The 21,015-nt window shown below is 36.8% G+C and overlaps 1 protein-coding gene across 1 annotated transcript in view; it reads right to left on the bottom strand.

The window, feature by feature from the left end:
* Positions 1-8,827: 8,827 nt before the first annotated feature.
* Positions 8,828-21,015, bottom strand: part of XPO4 (exportin 4) — a 72,912-nt gene continuing 60,724 nt past the window's right edge. The window contains exons 15-23 of the mRNA XM_027884443.1: positions 19,368-19,537; positions 18,273-18,447; positions 16,869-17,162; positions 15,807-15,987; positions 14,168-14,286; positions 13,170-13,300; positions 12,257-12,374; positions 10,929-11,021; positions 8,828-9,429 (exon numbers count right to left, since the gene is read on the bottom strand). Of these exons, the coding sequence (XP_027740244.1) occupies positions 9,232-9,429; positions 10,929-11,021; positions 12,257-12,374; positions 13,170-13,300; positions 14,168-14,286; positions 15,807-15,987; positions 16,869-17,162; positions 18,273-18,447; positions 19,368-19,537 (1,479 nt within the window). The 3' untranslated portion in view covers positions 8,828-9,231. The remainder of the gene's footprint in view (positions 9,430-10,928; positions 11,022-12,256; positions 12,375-13,169; positions 13,301-14,167; positions 14,287-15,806; positions 15,988-16,868; positions 17,163-18,272; positions 18,448-19,367; positions 19,538-21,015) is intronic.

The raw sequence follows: 21,015 nt of genomic DNA, 5'->3' as shown, positions 1-21,015 counted from the left end.
TTCACATACTACAGAGAAGTGACACTTAAGTATTTTTCCTATTTCATGTGTATCTGTAGCACATTTTAAGTGAAGTGTTTTGTACAGGACCAAAAAAGAAAAGATAAAGGAAACTGGGACGACACATACTCTCAGTCCAGATTTTGCAGAGCAACAATCTACCCCCGACAAGCGATTCCTCCTCACCCGAAGAGTTAGAGAGATCATGTAAGGGCACATGGCTGTGTGGGAGCTTGGGGGTAGGCAGGGCAACACTATTTAAGTTATGATACCAGATACTACTTGGCAGCAAACAGACATCTCAAGACCTTGCTTGAATCCTGTTACAAGACAGTTCTAGAAGGAAAGCTTGGAAGGAGCTCAAGTGACCCTGTAGGAAACAAAACAGGTTCTCTTGCAATGCATTTTCTTTGGGATATGAAGACAAACCAACCACAGACATGGAAACACTTGTGAAGTGCACCCTGCAACAACTTTTGTGTTTTGATGTTTATTATTTTTACTTTAGTTTTTCTCAAATAATGAAATTCTATACTTTTCTTCCTCTTGCTGTAGCACAAGCTACAGCCATATGAAAAAGTATAATTAGTATAATTAGTCAGCCTCTTAAAAGCTGGCAGTCTCTACATGAATTCAAGTACAGTGGTGAGTTTTCATCCTCAGATAGTTTAAAGACTCCCAGCTCTTTCTTTATGGAGATACAAGTCTTAAGGAACATGACAGTGACGCATGATCCCTGTGACTTCTGTTTTGCCAGGCTTTGTGGATCTCTTGGAAGTAATTCAGGGGCCAAAAAGAGGGCTACATCTTCAGACTGAAAAATGACTTTAGTCACTTTAATCACCTAGTATTGATATTTTAAATGGATTTCTGAAATGTTTAAAAGAACCCCCAAACCAACAACCCTGAAATAGAATTACCAGTATCTATACCTTTGTACCTTTTTGTATCCCCGTCGATTTTACCATTGCTCCTGATTTATGCAGTTATTTCAAAAAATGTCCTGAGATAGACAGTAACATACAACCTTCATGGAATTTTCTGGCCCCAAAGCCTTCTCATGGCTGTTTTTGATTTTTTCCCCCAAAAGATGTAGTCACTCTGCCATCACAAGAAGCAGGAAGGAAAATATATAAAATATATTTAGCAAAACCAGTAAAATTAAAGTGGAACAGAAAATGCAGTCAAGTAGCAAACACGTACAGCAGCAGATTTTACATTTTTTCCTACACATACCTCTGCACTTATTTCACACACGCTTTTTAAGGAGAAGAAAGAAAATAGAAATCAGATAGTGTTAAGAAAACATTTTTTTTTCCTGAACACTAAATGGGGTTTATTACTGCTTTTTGCTTTTGAAACTTCAATTCAGACTATATATACCTATAAGAAAAATAAGAGGACACCCTTTTCTCTGTCCCTAAAGCAAAATTACACTGTCCTCATTTTACAGACTATACTGGTATCTTAAATAGTTACACTCGCAGGATCTAGACATTATCTGGCCATCTTAAGGGGTGCAGGTAACAAACATTTTAACCAAGATACAAAACAGGTATCCAATTCTTCCAGCTTTCCTGAGGCTGAGTGAATTGTTTAAATACATGTGCGCTTATCAAAATCCGTGTTACAGTACATTTTAACAGTAGTTTGTTAAGAAATCATGAAAGTGCAAAACAGCCTAAAAGCAGGCAAAAAGTACTTCAGAACAGTCTTTCCTTAAAGTGGCAGAAGAATATAAGCCTTCCCCAAAGTAGTGTTGACCTTGTGTGAGGACATCAGTGATCTTCCTAAAGACTCCACAGTGTGGTGGGTGGGGTTTGGGCCTTGGTTTTTTTTTTTCTGAGTTACAACAATCATTTGAACGAACAAAAGACCATTAGTAGTACTGGTGCAGTTCCAAAATTAAAGCAAATGCGCTGACAACTTGTTAAACCGAGTTACGAGTGAGGCTTTCACATCAATACTTGTGTTGGATCTAGCGATGCTTTTCATTCAGTAAACACCAAACAAAGACACTGGAAGCAGTTTGAATATGCCAGAAATCTAAACTGCAGCATCCAAAACAATAAGTTAAAGCAAATCAAACATACATGTCTTTACAACCATGAACAGCAGGCCAGACACAGAGGGGAAGAAAAAGGGAAGTACACTCACAGCTTTGCTCTACTCTAACTTGCAAAGGCAACAGCATGTCAGAAAAATCAAATCTGATACCATCTAATAGATGTTAAGGTGAAAACAGCTGTTCCATAAGATTCAAATATAGAAAGGAGAAAAACTAGTAATGAATTACACATCAGTCACAGTGGGTAACTTCAGTGTGCTCTTTGGAGATGCAGTTGTCTGGAATGTCTTCCAAAATAAAGAAGTACGCATTATTTAATTAACAAAACCTACACTGATAATAATGCATTTCATTTCATAAAATTCCAAAATAGCTCCTTCTCCTTTCCCCAACGGTGTTGGCAGAACAGCAGACTTTTATTAATCCCTATCAAGATGTTATGGGTTACAAAGTTACAGGATAACACTTGTATTATTGATTTCTTTTTCTTCTTGCAAAGTAGCTTGATTTATTTTTCTTTCTCCAGATAAGGTTGCAAAGTTTTTAATTTCTTCTCCTCCTCCTTCCCTCTTCCAGTTCATATATGACCTCCTCCTTGGTTGACAGGCCAGACAAATTCCACTTGGAGGGTTGAGCTTTCCTACCTTTCTGCTTTCAAGACACGGCAAATCACTGAAGAAAAAAACCCACAACTCCACTACTCACAACTGAAGCAAATTTAAGTTTCATAAAGGCAAAATTGATGGATTTTGTGTACACTTAGACAGACAAGTGTGAATGAAGGCTTTGTACCCAAACCATTCAAGTTTATTCCAGACCTTGTATTTAAGGTAAAGCAGAATAGTTCCATTTTCTACATGAAAGGCTGCTTGGTTACGCTGCTGTGTTAGTCTTACCAGCTGCTTTCAGGAATTTCCTCAAAATTACCTTAAATGTTTCCATCCTTCACCAAAATGTTCACTAAACTAAACTATGCCAATATAAATATATAACTGCAGTAACTTTACTTCTGAAACCAGTAAAATTCTAGTGCTACATATAGCCAAGATATATAGCAAGCTGTCATCACCGTAGCTGTTGCGTAGTTTTACTTTCAGGGTTTGTGAAGTTTTGCCTTTTTTTTTTTTTTTTTCTTTAAAGATGTGAGTGCATGGAAGTAAGAAGGGAGCAATAGAAAATAACTGTAGTTTATCCAAATGTAATATATAGCACATTAGGAACTGCTGCCGGCAACTGAACTTTTCTGATATCCATGAAGTAGCATACTGTTGGTGTCCCTTACAAGGAGAACATTTCCGTGCCAGATATCATCAGAAACAGTTTAGATGAAATACCCACACAAAACTGAAGACCCAGAAAACATTCCTTCTGGGTAGACAAATAATCACCAATAGTAGTGACCTGAAAGGTCACAGTTAAAAATTTTTTTGGAAAAGATTAATTTGATTATATATTTATTCACGGCCATTTCTGATAATTGCAGTCCAGCGTGAGATACTTCTGTTGTACCCCTGATCACACATTTTTTCTGCTGATGGGCAAACTCATGCCTTAAGTGCCAATGCAGATGGAAGTTACCCCATCAACTTTTAACCTAATTACTGCGTGTTCACTGTAGTTGAAGAGCAAAATGTGTAGTCCAAGGTTTCATAATGTTCCTATTTTTTTCCTACCATAAGGAGGTATAACAACTGTTATTTCAGGGATTCAACACAGGTGAGATTTTAGAAAAATATTAAACAAGAATACACACAAATCACACATGGCCAAAACAAAATAATAAAAGTCTTTAGTGGAAAACAATTTGATCCTCCTCCTGCTTATGGATCTTAAAAATACACAAAGTGATCATTTCAAAATTGAAAAATCAGTTGTGATAAGGCTTGATTACACAGCCATTTCCCAAGTCTTATTGCAATAAAAATTGTGAAATACTTCTATGCAACTTCATATCTTCAACTGTACAGGTAAAACAATACTTGAAATCAACTAGCACTTCAATCCCTGTGTTTTTAATATATAAACTGAACACAGTACTGAATTATACATTCAAAATATTTACACACTTGACCAACAGCAGTAATTAGCATTTATTGCCTTAAAACTGCATGTTCACTGCATGGAGATTCCTCATTTTGCACAAAGGGAACAAATAAAAGAGGATAATATTTTTTTTCATAATTATAAACTCTAGAATGGTTCAATGGGAGACTGAAACATGCTGGGGAATGCTACTAGAAAGGTTTTTATCAATTTCAAGTATCAAGCTGTAACAGGTTGGAAAATCACATGGGTAGTATCTTTCTCTTGAGGTTGGAATGGTCTTCCAAATCCACTTCAGAATGGCTCACAAGGACAGGAAAAGCAGGATATAGGTAAAGGGAAGAAATGAAAAAGCAAAATCAATTTCAATCCACTGAGGAAAAGGGAAAGCCAGGGATATCTTGCTTCTCAGTTGTTAGGGCCCCAAGAAATCTCCTACTGACAAAGGTGTTTTTATAAGATAGCTGAAAGCTTAAGGCCCTGGAGCAAAATACACTTCATGATTTGCTTCATGATCAGTGTTAGAAAGCATTAATATAATTTGCTGTAAAAAGGGCACAATCTACATATATTAAATCCAAATTTACAGGGCGGGAGGAGGGGGATAGGGATAGCTTCTTAGATTTTGTGTTCATTAGGCTTTGGTTATACTGAGTGACTGAAACAGACATGGTAGAAATGAGTGGTGTTCATTCCTTGCAGAAAAGTATAAAAAAACCAAGACCAAACCAAACAAAAAACCCTACCACAAGCAGCACTTGTCACAAGTAGAGGCACCAAAGCCTGAATAAACTAACAACTGTCCTCTCCCTGTGTAGACCAGAACTGAGGCACACTGGTGGGGAATCTCACCTTATTTAAGAAGAACCACCATTTCAATAAGCTGTAATTGAAATAACAATTTACAGCAAGATTTCCTGTACTGCAGTAGATCAGTCCTGGGGAATACTGCACCACTGCTGTCTCCCCTGGGCTTTATCATTATGAAAATCTGTTCTCATTACAGTAAATCTTACACCTCACAAAACTAAAGTATATAATATTTACATAGCATCTCAGATCCTCAAAGCATTTTATAGGCATAAACTAATCCTCACAACATCCCTGTGAGGTAGGTAGATGTTAATGCTATTTCAACAAGAACACAGTTCTAGCAACTTGCCAATGGCCACAGAGGATCCAGTGGAAAAACTTATTAGAAAATTAGAGGAGCCTGGCTCCTACTCCTGCGCTTATATTCATCAAGCTACTTCCATTAAAAAAAAAACAAACCAACAAAACACAAACACTCCTTCTTATGTAATTACTTAACCAAAACTGAAATTACTTGAAGTGTTTTACAAGAGAAATGCTGCAATTCGTACTTTTACTAGTTTTACAGACCACAAATTAGAAATTGCTTTCCCTTTTAAAGAATTTTATATTTTAAATGGACAAGTGACTGCTCTGAGCAAGCTTATTTTCTAGAACTACATGGCTTAGACATAAAGGGATTTGCCCAGGTAAACACTGGGACTTTAGTGAGTGCTATGCACTATGAAAGAGATGACTCCAGTTCACATGCCTCTCTTTCAGCTAGTAGGATTTGGACATGCTGAGAAAACAAGTTTCTTGTTCCTGAGAAAAAAGGTGAGCCCTTTACCACTAAACAGTGAAACGCAAACCTCTGGGCAAAAAGTAGCAGATTCTGGCGGTGATTCAGTGAAGCTAATTAAGGCATAAATGCACGTGAAAGTGGAAGTTTCATGTGAAAGTAGCAGTCCACTTCTGCCTGTCCATACGCATCTGTGCTTTCAAGGTCTTGAATTTTATGACTGAACTTGATGGTCATGCTTGTCAACATCGAAAATGCTATGCTGAACAACAGAAAATTATTATGCCAGCACTGGAGCTATTATAATGGGAAGGAGATAGCAAATTGGGAAAGCTACTTGAGTTTTAGCTCTCAGAATGAAAACACTGGATCAATAATCTGTTTTACCAAGCAAAGTCCAGATAAATATATTTGTTACATTTATATCATGCAGCATTTATAATTCAGTTTGAGTGGCCTTTTTTTCCCTTTAAGAAACAGGTGCATTTTAGAACCATTATTCACTTTGCACAGTGAATGGAAAATCAATGCAGTGATGCTGTAAAACTTTCAGAACACTTATATGGAGCCAGCTCTCAGTGTTCATTAAAAATGAACAGGAGTCTTTCCTGTGGACCTCAGTGAGCTTTCACATCCAGATTTATAACATTTGGATGTGTAGAAGATCACTGAAGGACTTTTTTTTTTTTTTTTTTCTATTTTTTTGGTAGGGATATAGAAGCCAAATAGTTCAGGTAGAAGCAGCCACCAAGCCAGCAGGAGTATGAAGGAATAAAACTTATTCCCAATTTCACTGATGTCACTGAGCAGAGACTTCTTAGCATGTGCTCTAAAAGAAACATAAAATGGCATGGAAAGATCCTTGCTGAATATATGAGAATGTAAGAAAAATTAAGAAACAGGGAAATATAATATTAAGCAGGAAAATTACAAAAACACCCCAAACCCTTACTAGGACAGTTTCTCTTTAACGTAAAATATTATTTTTAAATGAAGGAAAAAGGAAATTCTTAAATAACCTTCAAAACTAATCTTCGAAAGCAGGTATTCATACTTAAGCAAGACTTGATACTCAGAAGATGCTATGTGTTTCTGATGGTTACAACACAATGGGCCTGATAAGAAAAATATTGGGTATGCACATTACTTTGTCCTGAATATAAACTCAATTTGTGCTCCAATTCTTCAATTAAAATATGCAAGAGGATTTCAAAATTTTAAAGTTAATAAATACTTTTAAATAGTGAGCCAATTTTAAGATTAATAAAACAGTAGTGACAGAGTTAGTTATAAAAGAAATCAATGAAATCAGTTATTCAGTCAGATCCAAACAAATTGAAAGTATTTGCTATGATGCCTTTGAAGACTTTGGTCAAGATATTTGACATCAAGCACATCATAACAAAGTAACAGCTCCTACTACTGCTTATGTTCCCAGGCTTAAATGCCCTTCATCTGAAAAAAATGAGGTTCTGGAACCACTGCCCCATCCAATGTACAAACTCAAAAAACTCCAGAAGCAGTTTCAAAAACATAGCAAACCCCAGATAATTTAAAAAAAAAAAAAAAAGAAAAAGTCAGCCAGCACAACAGTTTGAAACAGGAGGATCTGCCAGGATCATTATCTTTTGTGCAAGTGCACAGTTGAGAAATCCTTTTAAGAAATGCATTAGAGTTTCAAGAAAAAATTGCGAGCAATACTCTTGTTCTAAAATACTATGCAAATATCTTAGAAATAAAATAGCTGCGAAGGTACATTATTATCTAGTAAGTTTTATGGTCACTTTGTAATGTGTAAATCTGCCCTCGCCTAGTTTTGACATCAATTAAAAGAGAAAAGTATAATAAAGAGATGGCATTTTTGGCCTTGTGGATCCATGGTTGAGACACATATGAATTTAACTTAAGGGAAAACAAAAAGCCTTAGAGCCTTAGATCACTTATAGCACAGTATTAGAGATTTGTGTCTTTTAAAAATTCTGGCTATTGTGACTAATTTTGAGATGAACAGCTGAAGAATGGCACAGAATTGCAAACATGAAGTTATACACAGCCACATAAAGGTGTATACCGTACATTTTATATAAATTTAAAAAACACGTGGGAAATATTCAACAGCATAATCTAGCAGAGATCTTAAACAGAAGGGCCCAATTCTTCCTCCATGTATTTCCACAAAAATAATTTTACTAGACGTGCAGCATTTGTGTTTGCTTCAGTTTTCTCTGGCTCATGACAGGAGAAAAGCAGGCCTTGCCTTCATACTCGTGTGCAGCTCTGCCTTGGTGGTTCCCTACACTCAGGGCACTATATTCTGCTATTGTAATAGCTAAAGTGCTGATACAAAAAACCAAGCAAGAGCAGAGCAGCTGGGAGGGCTCTGCAGAAGGGGAGCTAGATTCAGCAAAACTAAAAAATCTCCCACAGCACTTGACATCCCCAATTACCTTTCCCTGCTGGAGTCAAACAAACACAAACCTTGAATAAAAGGGTCTGATGCCACTGTGCTAGCATAGTTGTTTTAGCTAATGCCCCAACTTTACAAAGTTTGCCAGTAATTCACACCTTTTGGGTTGTTATTGCTTAAGCTAACTGTTCAGTGTAGAAATACATTGCAGTTTCGTGCGACCCCTTAGGAATAAAAACAGACACTCAAAGTAAAATTACACATGAACCTTGCATTAGACACTCATTCCAAAATGACACATCATCATGAAAGGCTGCAACATGTAGACAGCAGCTCAGTGCCAACATCCTAAACCAACTCTTAAGAGTCAAATCTTGCCTTAAATCTTGCCTTATATTTCTTATCTAAAGTATATGAGCTTTTTTTTTTTTTACTTTAAATTAAGGCAATGAAATGGCTACAGTTCCTAAAGTTCATTTTAGGGGAATAAAAATATACACCTTTTTTCTTTGAACTTTAGGCAGCAGAACGTAATGTAAAAACATGCATTGCATTAAACATGCAATGTTGGGTTGATGTAGAAAAACAGAACTGAACACAAGTTAAAATGCCATTTGGTTTTTCTTCCCCATTGGAACACTCAAAGGGAGGAAAAATAAAGCTTAAAATCAGCTAAACTGTTTAGAGCTTTATATGTATCTAAACTGTTTAGAACTTTACATGTATCTGCATCACACTCTAACATGATTTTGGGTAGAAAAAAAATCTGTATGTTTATATGACTACTCATACTTTAAACCAGTGCAGGGGGAAAGGCACTGCATTTATTTTTCATTGTGCCCATATGTGTTTGCACATATATGGAAAAAAATTAAATTCAGATTTTCTGTTCATTTTCTCCCACACACAAGTATGACAGATTGCAGCTAACACATAATAGCAGAAGCTGATTCAAAGTTGACCTCTCCTATTCCATTGTTTTATGCTCAAACTTCCAGGCTCTCTAGAATCTGAGATGGCTGCAAAGAACCCAGAGACAGGTACAAGATTTAGTCAGCATTCAGCATTTCTCAGTGCATTTCGCAGAAAGGGTCTACATTAGGCATAGAGTTCTGTTGTTTATTTTACACAGAGAAGTCCACCAACATTTGCCATAAATTCTTCTAAACTCTTTAAGAAGGCCATCTTCTGCTTACGGTCCAGTGTAGGGGGAGTGCTGCTTGCAGTAAGTTTGTTGAAGGCATCTGCTAACCGCTGGTAAATTATTGGATCTTGCTGAGTTGATAGCAGTGTTTCAACTAGCTCTGAATATTCAGCCTGTTAAATAAACATAAAATAATAATTAAAAAAAAAGATACAGTATATACAACTTCTCTCATCAGGACAAGATCCAGAATAAAAGCTGTGACAGAAAATTATTCAGTACTTCTCCACCTGCTAGCCAGTTTCACTGACCACTGTACCAGCAGCAACTATGGACTCCACAGCCTTTCACCTACCTCTAAGCCAGACAAAGTCCTTCATCAAGGCTGGGTCTTTTAGTAAGGCTAAAGAAGCCTTCAAAGCTAGGTACAGTGCTTTGCAGCGCAGCGTAAGATGACAGTTTCAGGGACACACTTCAAAGGGCCTTCTGCCTCTTTCTTAGCATAGGCTTATTCCTGCAAACTGGACTGCTCTTTTTTCATGCCTGCCTTGTGTTTGGTGTGCCATGCCAATCACCTCCTCCCCACAGGTTCTCTGTTTTCTAGGGTCCCCCCTCTGGGATAGAGAGCTTAGATTCCCTTCTAAGAGCTTCCTACTTACTCTCATGCTTAATCAGATAGAAATGGAAGACAAAGAAACGTTTTAAACACGACTAGAAGGACACTGCAAGGGGCACACAAAACTGGAGCAAGTCCACAGTGACTGAGCTCTGGGAGCATGCGTGAAGGACACAGGAGCCAGAATGGCCTTCCTTTCAACTCTGTCAGTGAGGGGTTGGGTGGAGGTAGACACAACATGGATTTGCCACCTGTGGGTGGTATCACAGGATCTTTTTGTCTTACATGATTATGAGTCCCTCTTTGAGGGATAAGGCTGCTAGCAAGAGAGAGGATCTCTAGGACAAAGTGGCTTAGGAACACCTTTGCCAAAGGCTTGCCAGCCTGGCAGGGTATGTTGGGGGATGGTGGTAACAGCTTGTAGGTAAGTGAGGAGACAGAGACCAACAGTATTAAGAACACAAAGAAGTGTGATGGGTTTAATCGTGCTCATTGGGAAGTATTAAACAGGTTGAAAGGAGGCCAGTCTCAAATGTCTGTGTAGCAAATGCATTCAGCTTTGGAAACAGACGGAGCTAGAGCTCCACGTGCAGGTGCAGAGCTGCAACATCACTGCAGGCACTGAGATGTGGTGGGACTGGTGGCATGATTGGAGCGTTCCAAGGGACAGATGGAGGCTCTTTACAGAAGAAGACAGAAGACTGCCACTTCTGTGAAAGGACAGGATGAACTTGAATGAATCCAATGGTGGGTCAACGAGTCTGTCTGGCAGGTGCTGAAAGCATATGAATTATATGGATAATCAAGCATTCAACAGGCCAGTTAAAAAGGCTTTGGAATATCCATCTTGGAGGTTTTCAAAACACAGCTGGAGAAAGTCCTGAGCAACTTGATCTGATTTCAACACTGACTCTACTTTGAGAAAGAAGCTGGACTACAGACCTCCTGAGGACTACAGACCTTCCAACCCAACTGATTCTATGATTTACCAGGCACACAAGTAACTAACTACTCTCCTTTAACAAATTACTTCTTTTCAGGGTGTAAGTGCCATACCTGATGCAAACACACTAATGTGTAGAATGCTTCACCTGCTGCAGTTGTCATTTCTGTATTGTGCTTCTGAAGTACCAGCATATCAAAAACCATCTGAAATGGCAAAACAGAAATAGTTACAGAAGTGTCAACTTAACTTTCTACTTTGTCAACATACGCTGCTGAACGTCATCTTCACTTCTGGTAATAATAATGAACATGTATTTGCAAGCATCCAAGGTTGCTGTTTGCTTTGTTGCCACCCCCCTTTTTTTTTAAACTGAGGTATCAGTAATTTGGAAGCCAAGTTCTTTTAGAAGTTTTCTTGGCTTAACAGCATAAATCCACATCTCAAAGCACTGAAACCTGTTGTTGATTTATATCAACTGTTCTTCAGAGAGAAATGGCACCTCTTGTATTTTTCCTCAAAAGCTGCAGATATGCCAGAGAACTAATGAAAAAAGCCTTTGTTCTTCCAGAATAAAACATGGAACTTTTTCCTCAAGTTTTGGAGACTCCTAGAGCTCACAAAAAGTCAAAGAGGGGACAGATTAATAAGAGCAGTATTATAATTTTGAGTGGAAATTTAGAAATAAGGCACAAAGCTATGTTAACTTAGAAGATATATAAAGAAAAAAATTATTCAAGAGTTTCCCATTCTCTCAGCTTGGCTGATGCATGCTTTTAATAAGCAATCCCCAGAAGTTCCAATATCAGTTTCATAAGAAAAGATGCCTTAAGCAAAGAACAATTTGTGTCTTAACTGAAGTCTACATAAAATCAGAAGACAAGCACACAAATTCCACAATTACTTTGTTCCTAATAAGTAGGAACCTGGTTGCTACCAAGTCACTCCAAAATTCGGTCAGACTGGATGGTCCTAAAAGGAAAGTACTAAGTGTGCTACTGAATTAAGAAAACACCTAATTCATTAGATACATTGAATAAATGACAGCATTTTATTTCTAGTTCTCAACTATGATCTTTTTCATGTCTTTTGTTTTAGTGCTCTACTCAGCCTCCAGTTCACACAATTGTGGAAGCTTTCTTTTCACAGTAGACATAACTGCTAACACTGTCAATCAGTTTTAGAGCTCACGTGTGGAGCATTAGTAAATATAAATCCCATTCTGAGAGGCTCAAGTCTTTTGTTTATTGGTATTAAAGGATTGCTTCCCTTTACGCCTCCATCCTCCTTTGTACTCTAGTCCAAATTTTTTTTCTTTTTTTTTTTAAATTAGGTAATAGGCTGTTTCTTACTATATGTGTGATCCTCATTAATCTGGATTTGATCATTGTTTGCCCTCTGGATGCAAAAAAACAATTACCAGGAAACACAGATGCCTTACCTTAAGAAAGTGCCTTGTTGCTAGAAAAAGAGTTGAATCTGTTTCTTGTGCTTTTGCACACTGTTCTGCTAATGGTGTTACAGCCTCCAGACAGAGCTGGCAAACCTCTGAGCTCATTCTGATAATGGGCATTAAAGAATCAAAGTCAGATTTCAATTATATTGTGAAAAAATTACACAGGTATTACAGAAATAGAAAATACTTGAAATGCTTGTATGTTCCAAGGTTTCTTTTCACCGTAAAGCTGTTAACAAAAAAAAGTTAAATAAAAAACCCAAAACAAACAAACAACAAACAAATAGAAAAAGGAGGGGAGAAAGAATTCAACTTCATTGCCTCCTTTTATTAGCTACAGGCCCGAAGGTAACATAACCCTCTCTGACATAACATTTGCAGAAAGAGTCCCTTATGGTCAAGCTCATCTGTTTCTGACACGTGCCACAGATTAGAGAAAATGGTACTCCCATTATGAGAGGGAGAGCCCATTGGCACCCTGACAGGAAATGCTCTGGAGCCAGCCCAGTAGAACAGCAGCAATGTTTTATATTACCAGCTGAGAAACTAATTCAGGAATGGCTTTGGGATACCAGCTGAAGGCTTATGAAGTTACACACTATGAAATGAAGTAATGGAGGAGGCAGGAATGGCTGCCAGAAAAAACTTACATGCTAAACTACTTAAAGGCTGCCCCCAAGCACAAGTCAGAGGCAATTCAGCTATTACTAGAATCTCTGATAGACACTAAAGTGAAACTGTCAATCTCCAGACAGTTATCAATATACAATTATAGATACAGATACTGATAGAAAAGGAAAAAATAAAAAGATAAAAAACGAGACTTTTTAACATGTCCTTATAGTTGCTTATAGCAACTCTGATTTTTTAAAACACTCCCAAATTCTATAAAGGATACGATGACATCCCTAACTCCAGTGAGTACATTAGGCTCTTAAAGAGGTCTTCCGGAAGTTGTGGAATTTTCTCAGGGAATATTTCACAGATGAAAGTGATTAATTTGTAATATTGATTACACAGGGATGGAAACTGTCAAAAGAAAGACATGGTATTTTTAGATTTAATCACATAACTATTCTGGCATCATGTTCAACTGTATAAAGAGAAGAAGAAAAGACAATTTTAGTAAGCAACTTCAGTCAGAATGGCTACAACTTTATTAGCAAATGCTGCGGTAAAATAAAAAAAGATTGTTAAAGCTAAACAGTTGATGGTGGGAGTCTGGTATCTGCTCTACACAAATTCTAAATTTTACTTCGGACGTGAACAAATGTAGTTCTGTGGGGTTCTCGTGAGCATTTGGAGCACAACAGAAGGGCTTCCAGGGTACATCCTTTGACTTGGTTTCATCTAAAATGGACACAGCCCTCTCGCTCAGTGAGTGTACGGATGAGAAGGCATGTAAAAAGGGGACAACTGAGATGCACAGAAGCGTTCCTCTGATTTAAAGTAAAACATTAACACAGTGCAACCCAATGAAATGCTGTTGTCCCATTGTTTACTGTTCTACTGAGAAGCTGATGATGTTGACAATATGAAAGCCATCTGTATTGTAAAAATAAAGAGCTACTTTTAACTAATATCACTGTTTATGCTTCCTATCGCATTTCTGACACTATCTGAAAAAGGATTCCATGAACCACATCTCAGGTTTGGCTGTGGATCTGCTCATTCACTTTTAGAAGAAAAAAGTTGTGTTTAGGACCTTCAAATATACATCTTCTCAACTTACAACATTCTTTCCAAACAATATCTAGAACTATGAAACAGTTATTCACATTTATAAAGCCTAGAAAACTCAACTTATGGAGGTGGAATGCATATAGGAATGAATTCTGGGAACTTAATACTCCAAAGCTTTCATATTTTAGCAGCTCTGTGTAAAAACACACTTACCTTCAGCAGATCTTGGGACATTAGAGGCAGAACTAGATTAACCCCATATAAGACAACATCTGCTGCTGATACTGATCTATTTGTAGCTTGCCCAGGCTCATGTCCTCTAAATACTTCATCTACAGAAAAGACAAAAACTATTTTGTATAAAAGGAGGATTAAACATATTGAAGGAAGAGTCCTGTTTCTTTATAGTAAAGACATTTTTAAAAATAGGACTATTCCCCTCTCTCCGAACAAAAACATGAGGCACTGTATTAAAATAGAAACTTAGTGAGTGGAGGCTGTCACATAACTATATTTATTCACTAGGACTAAGCATTTCATAATCACTTGTACCAGATGGCATCCTAAACCAGAACGCTTCAGATACTCTGAGGGCTCCCTTCCATTACAGAACATTGCATTTGTCTCTAGTAATAGTTGCTTCGTGCCTTCACACAGATCATTAATACAAACATTACTGCATTTTTGTACTATATATGTGTGTGTGTATATATATCTTATATTTACGTGTGTTTTAATATCTTCTATAAAAAGAAGGAGAAAAAGAATGGGTAAGCTAATATAGAAAATTCTGTCATTTGGATGTTGCCAAGTTTTCTCCAGTTACAGGCAAGACCTACATTTCCCATCAGCTTGCAGTGACCCTCCTGCATTGAGTCAGCAGCAGTATGCAGTCAACTTGCAATACTTTTGATCTTTGGGCATTACATTCAGGTTTTATTCACATTATTTAGTGTCATGGTAAGTATTTTACAGTGTTTTCCACACAACTAACATCCAGATCTCAAAGAGAATACGTTATATAGCACTTGGTTGTCCATTCAATGGACTAAGTCTATATCTGGTTCTGTATTTGTGTGCATGCAGGGTAAAAAAATGGAACGAAATAGCACTGAACTTTGGAGTACAAGGTTCTCTCTTTTAAGACATACCTCAGCAAAGCAATGAACAACATCAAAACATGCCTGGTATCAAACTAAATCTGCCTTGGTTCTTTTCTGTGCAAGCTGAAATGCATGGTGAGATCTGAACCATGCAAATGTGGTTTTGCTTATTCAAAAGCAACGCACAACAGATAAGCTAGAACTGGCAGATCATATTCAGGAGAACTGCAATTTTAAGTGGCAAATACACGTAAAAAAGTAACAGGCTGGGATACAAAAAGGCACCCTTAATTACAGCCACAAACCATAAAACATCTTCTGTGAAAGAGGAAAACAAAAGATGCTCAAACATGATGGAATTTTAACGAGCTCAACATTTCACAAAAGTTGAATCCTATACTAAGAAGACAATCCACCTGCCCTCTTGCACTAATTTATTACTCCAACTTCTCTATGGGCTTTTTGTTATGAAACTGCTGCTACTACATGTTCAGACTTGCAACATTCAGATTTCAAGCTGTTTCATATATGCCCTTTTTATTTTATGAGAGCAAAAATATTTTCAGATGCCAGAATACTAGGAAAAGTCCTTCCTTTGCTACTGGCACATTAAATAGTAATTTCCATATTCGGATCTAGTCAAGCCTAAACTTCAGTTTTCACTTTACATGGATTGAGCACATTCCCCACAACGGTTCTTATAGTTTAGAACACAAGTTGTGGTTTAGCAATTACCAGTTCCTTAATACCTGTATCACTGAAATCTATGAATTCTTTGGATAGGAGATTAGTGAGAAGTTCCATAATAAGAAGGAGATCCTGGTACTGGTCTTCTTCTGCTGTAACATCTATCCGTTGTCGACCTAAATTATTCTTAGAATATACCTGGAGCAGAGTTAGGCAGGCCTCGTACAAGTTCATGGCTTTGGCCTATAAAACAATGTTACATAGTAAGAAAACTTTATAGATGACTATTTTGTTTTAAGATGGCATTACTTGGTAGACAATACTTCAAGATTTTAATTTCAGTATATGACTACGTTTTGTAAAAACTGCACAAAAATCATCAAGGAAGCAGCCACCTTAAACAGTCAGAACACTTACAGCCATATATTAATGTGCTGTTGATTAAAACAGCAGACCATTACTTTTATCGATTTCTTAATCTTAACAAAAAAACCCAGATGAGTGGCTTGGGACAGGAGGACACGTCTCACCACTCTCACTAACTAGATTACCAACAAAATCCCTCAGGGACACACTTCAGCTATAAAAGTTTCGAGCCACACTACGCTGTGCATATCCAGTTTGGAATAGGCTGGAACTCTTCTAGATGCAATAGCAAAATTAGCCAGTGGTGCAAAGATGCAAGCACACTGCACGGACTCAAAATTTATTTTAACTGTTAACTTCTTGGTATCTATTAATGCCTTGCCTAGGACCACTGTCTCTTTGGTATACATTTGTCACATAAAACAGTGCTGCAATTCTCCTAGATGAGACTTTGCAAAAGTTTGATACAGTTAAAAAAAGAAAGTACTCAACATGGTCTGTCCTCTTCTGCCACCCATGCATAGAGTTAGACTAGTGATAAATTGTGCTTAAATTTAATGGTATACGAACAGTTTAAATATCCTTTTAATCTTTGCAAGCGTATGTTTTAAAACAAAGGAATTCCTTAACAGATGTGAACACAAAGTCTTTCTTTCTTTATGTAAGAATCACTACACTATATTTTGTTTAAGGAATAGCACTGAATGCACATGCACACACACACTCTTCTCCCTCCTTCCCCTTGTGGTTGTATTTACCTCTCCAAGATAGCAAATTTGTTTATGTGCAACTTCAACAAAGACTTCTATTATGAGATTAACAGTCTCTGGTGTGTTTTTGTATACTTCCATTAATCCAATGCAATTATTAAGGAAGTCCATTAGGAAATTGAAGAGAATTGCTACGTTATCAATCTGGGTAGCCTCAGCAATGCCACAGAGTGCTTCTAATGTAGCAGTGATTTCCTGTTTCACTTCTTCCTCTTGACAGATCTGCTGAAAGTTTTCTTGGTTTATCACATTCAAGAATCGCTGCTGAAGTGGCTGAAGAACCTTGAAATTTTTTAGAAAAGGAACATTAAGATAGGCATATTACTATATGAGATGTAAGGTTCAAGTAATTTGGCAAGCTCGTGGGTTGCTTTTGGCATGGCAGTTCAAGAATCAACCACTTCCAGTTTCCAATGGCTCAGTTAGGTTATTGTCTGCCACATTAACATAAGCTGAAATGGTAGTGATTAGTACTTCTCATTACCCATCATTACTTGCCCACAGGTTTCAAAATGGCACCTCCATATGTATTTTAGGTTATTTTGTAGTGTTGGAAAGAATGACAATGACCTCTGGCTTGCACAATTTGGTTCTCTTCCAAATGCAGTATTAGGGGGAAAACTGTTAACAATGAAAGCATTAGGATTAACGTTCACAGTTATCATTGCCACACTATGATTCTAAATAGCGCAATCACTTTTGTCATCAGCTGTGTTTAGAAACAATTTAGAAACTTCCATAAAAATAATTGTTTTTTCCAATTTCTTCCAGTGCGTTATAGTTGTACTTTAAATCGCTAATTTTATAGCTCTGCTAATAAAAGCAAGGTTTTCTCAGAAGGTCAATGCTTTAAAAACTCCTGTGGTGCTTCCTGATCACATTTCAGCTACTTTCTTGCTGAAATGGTACCTTTCTGGTATTAAATGTCTGAGTTTTAATGTCCACTAAAGCCAGGGCACAAAGAACTGGTCAAGGCGGCTCTTTGTTATGTTCCACATTTCCTTTTTACTTACGGTTGTTATCATTAAGTGAATAACTAAATAATTCATAACATCACCAAATTAAAATAAAAGAAGAAATAGCACAGATCAAGGAAAATTACTGTATCTTTTATAATAATCTCTTTTAAGCATATTGTTGTCCTGTTTGCTTCACAAAGCTTGAAGTTAATTATTAGAGATTTCTGTTTAGGTTGAGATGTTTTAGATACAATTTAGATACAAGCCATACAACTGTTTGCCTTCAAAGAGAAAATAAATTTTAAAATTAATTAGATATTAAAACCAAAAATACGCTATATGAGTTTACTTTGTGCCACCATAGAATTCCCTAAATTAACTTGTTTGTACTGCTTGCTAAAGTGGAGGTAATAAAAACACCAGAACAGCTTACCTCTGTCCAGTATTGTTGCTTTGTTTCTGTATCCATGTGAGCAAAACCTCCTAAAACTAAAGCTTTCATTAGCGTTCTCTGCACAGAACTGGACAAATAGTGAAGAGGAGGGCTTCGCCTTGCAAACTGCTTAGCTAAATTCCACCAGTTTTCACACTGAATAACTAAGTTTGCCCTAAAAGAGGGAAAAACAGTTTAAATAAGGACTTCACAAAATTGTATTAACAAAGCACATCAGGCTGCTAGCGGTTGTCAGAAGTTTGTTAAGATTTTTGAAAAAAATTCCTTTATTCTAAGGCTAAATTGCCTTCTGATTTTCATCTTCCTAATGCCTGAGGTCTAAGATTTCTAAAGCATATACTCTGAAAATATATCCATTCATATGAGAGAAAAGCAGGGAAGTGCTTTAGTTTTATGCACATACACACAGAGTTAATGGACATATTGCATGGATTAAAAGCTTAGTCTCATTATGTCATGATAATATAAGCAGTTTATTCCAAAACTGGCTCCTGTGGGGTTTTAATTTTTTTTAAAAGAAAAATCCTCAAGCTTCAGAACAGTCTTTTATCAGACTGTGAATGTAGGATTTCATGTCAGAATTAAAACATTCAATAATTTCCTGCTTCACAGTATGCAATACCAAAGAAAACTTTCTGTAATTTGTCTAAATCCACAAAATCCTGGATTAAAAAAAAAATTATATCTTTAAAACCCACATTTTATACTGGTTTAGCCAATATCTGAACTCTTAATCAACAAAAATTAATAACACAAAAATCCCTGCAATAAGAGGGGAGACCTGGAGAGGGTTTTTTTCCCCCCTCACTTTAAGAGTGAGGCACAAAGGTAAAGTAAGGAGAGTACACGTCTAAACAATAACAAAAATTAGGTGATGTTTTGTCAAATATAGGTCTCACTCCTCACTTTGTTAGACAACTTTGTTGGGTTTTTTTCTCAGTTATAGTATGTTACTAAAGTAATCTGACTTACAGAAACGTAAATATGAAGTGCCCTATATCTGGATTACTTTGGCCAAAAAACTTTAAAGGAAGCAAAAGAAATTTTTTGACTTCCAGAGGTATAGCAACTTACCGCTCTCTCCTTTCCACTAATGTTACTAGCAGTTGTACAGTATCATTTGCAAGGTCCTGCTCTGAACTCCACACTGCCAGGTTACTGATCACTTTTTCTAAAAGGTAACCCACAATCCACTGGGAACCCTCTGTATCAGCACCAAATGCTGTACTAAATGGCAGACTTATCTATAAGAAAAGCATTAAAATGAGTGAGTTTTACAGAAGCCAGAAGCCCAAAGTGTATGGTAATCATTGTCAGCAAATTCTTTTCAGGCTGTCACTTCTTTCCTACTTAAATCACACAAATGTTACATAGACAAAGGCAAAGAATACGCGTAAAAGAAAAATCTTTGCCAAAGTTACGTTGCAATTTTAAGCACAACACCTAAAACAAAGAAAAGTTTCAACCTCATTACAAAATCAGGCTTGAGTATCTTTTAAGGCCAAAGAAAGTTCAAAAGCTTTAATAATTAAAAGAAAGATCCCAAAATCATGTCCTGGAAGAGTTTTCATGAATTTAAGACAAAATTCCTCAAAATTCAGCAGTAAAAGCTATTAGAAATAAATCTAGCTCTTCATCTAGATCAAATCTTTAAAAATCTACTTTCAACTCAATTTTTCTGCATCTGCTTTCTGCAGATGCTTTCTTCAATCTACACATCTTTTAGGAAAGGTGTCACACTATGGTCCTGGCACATTAAAATATGCTTCCTTGAAATTGCCTGTTCTCCTGTCTTTAAAAAAAAAAGCTTCTCAAGAGTGAAATCCAAAGACTTTTTCAATAATTGTGCAGGGACTCCCTGTCAGCACATCACTAACACTTCTAACTTTAAAACTCATGATACATACATGGTTGAGCATAAGGTTTAAATAGAGGTTTCAATCACTTCCATATGTCAACACGAACTAAATGTGTGCATCTCCTAGATACTCTGTTTTGTTTCTTCACATCATTTTTTACGCGGATCTCCTAACATGCTCTCCAATTCTTCCCCAGCTGGTACCTTTACAAATTCTTAGCTGTGCTCTTATGTACAAGCTAAATAGTACTATTCCAAATATCTGCAAGTCTATGGTATACCTATTTTTGTTAAGGAGGGGCCTCCTGAAGCGTTAGTATTCTTAGTTGCTTCAACGGTGGAAATAGAGGGGAGAGGGAGGAGGCTTTCTTCTCAAAAAGTTAGAGCCAACAGGACCTCCTCAAAACAAGTGGCTTCTGTGAGCCAGTTGGATTATAGTTAGTTTGATAAGCAAAATCAGGGTCAAATTCTAATCACGATTAGTGCTGTGCAAACATGATATGAAGTTGCCCTTCACAAAGAATGTACTGTTGAAATCACGGTATATACAATGAGAACGGGGACAGGAGAGAAAGTAGCATGACATTAGCTAATGTACACTACTTTGTGATGGTGTTAAATATCTCATAATTGTCCGCAGGTTACTCATTAAATTGTCCATCAAGGGCAACCCCTGTATTAGAGATAAAATGTAAGATCTGATGGACAGTCAGAAGTAGCTTAAAAAATCATTAAGTCAGTGAGTTTCACCCCACTATGCGGCCCGAGAGCACTGTGTTATTCTGCTATGGTGATGGCTACAAAAAAAAAAAAAAAAAAAAAAAAAAAAAAAAAAAAAAAAAAAAAAAAAAAAAAAAAAAACAA

This window comes from Empidonax traillii, unplaced genomic scaffold (assembly GCF_003031625.1).
Source record: "Empidonax traillii isolate 1590-97213 ecotype Southwest subspecies unplaced genomic scaffold, ASM303162v1 scaffold9:size3134949, whole genome shotgun sequence".
Lineage (NCBI taxonomy): Eukaryota > Metazoa > Chordata > Aves > Passeriformes > Tyrannidae > Empidonax > Empidonax traillii.
The sequence above is the reverse complement of the archived record's forward strand: the minus strand, read 5'-3'. Positions and strand labels throughout refer to the sequence as shown.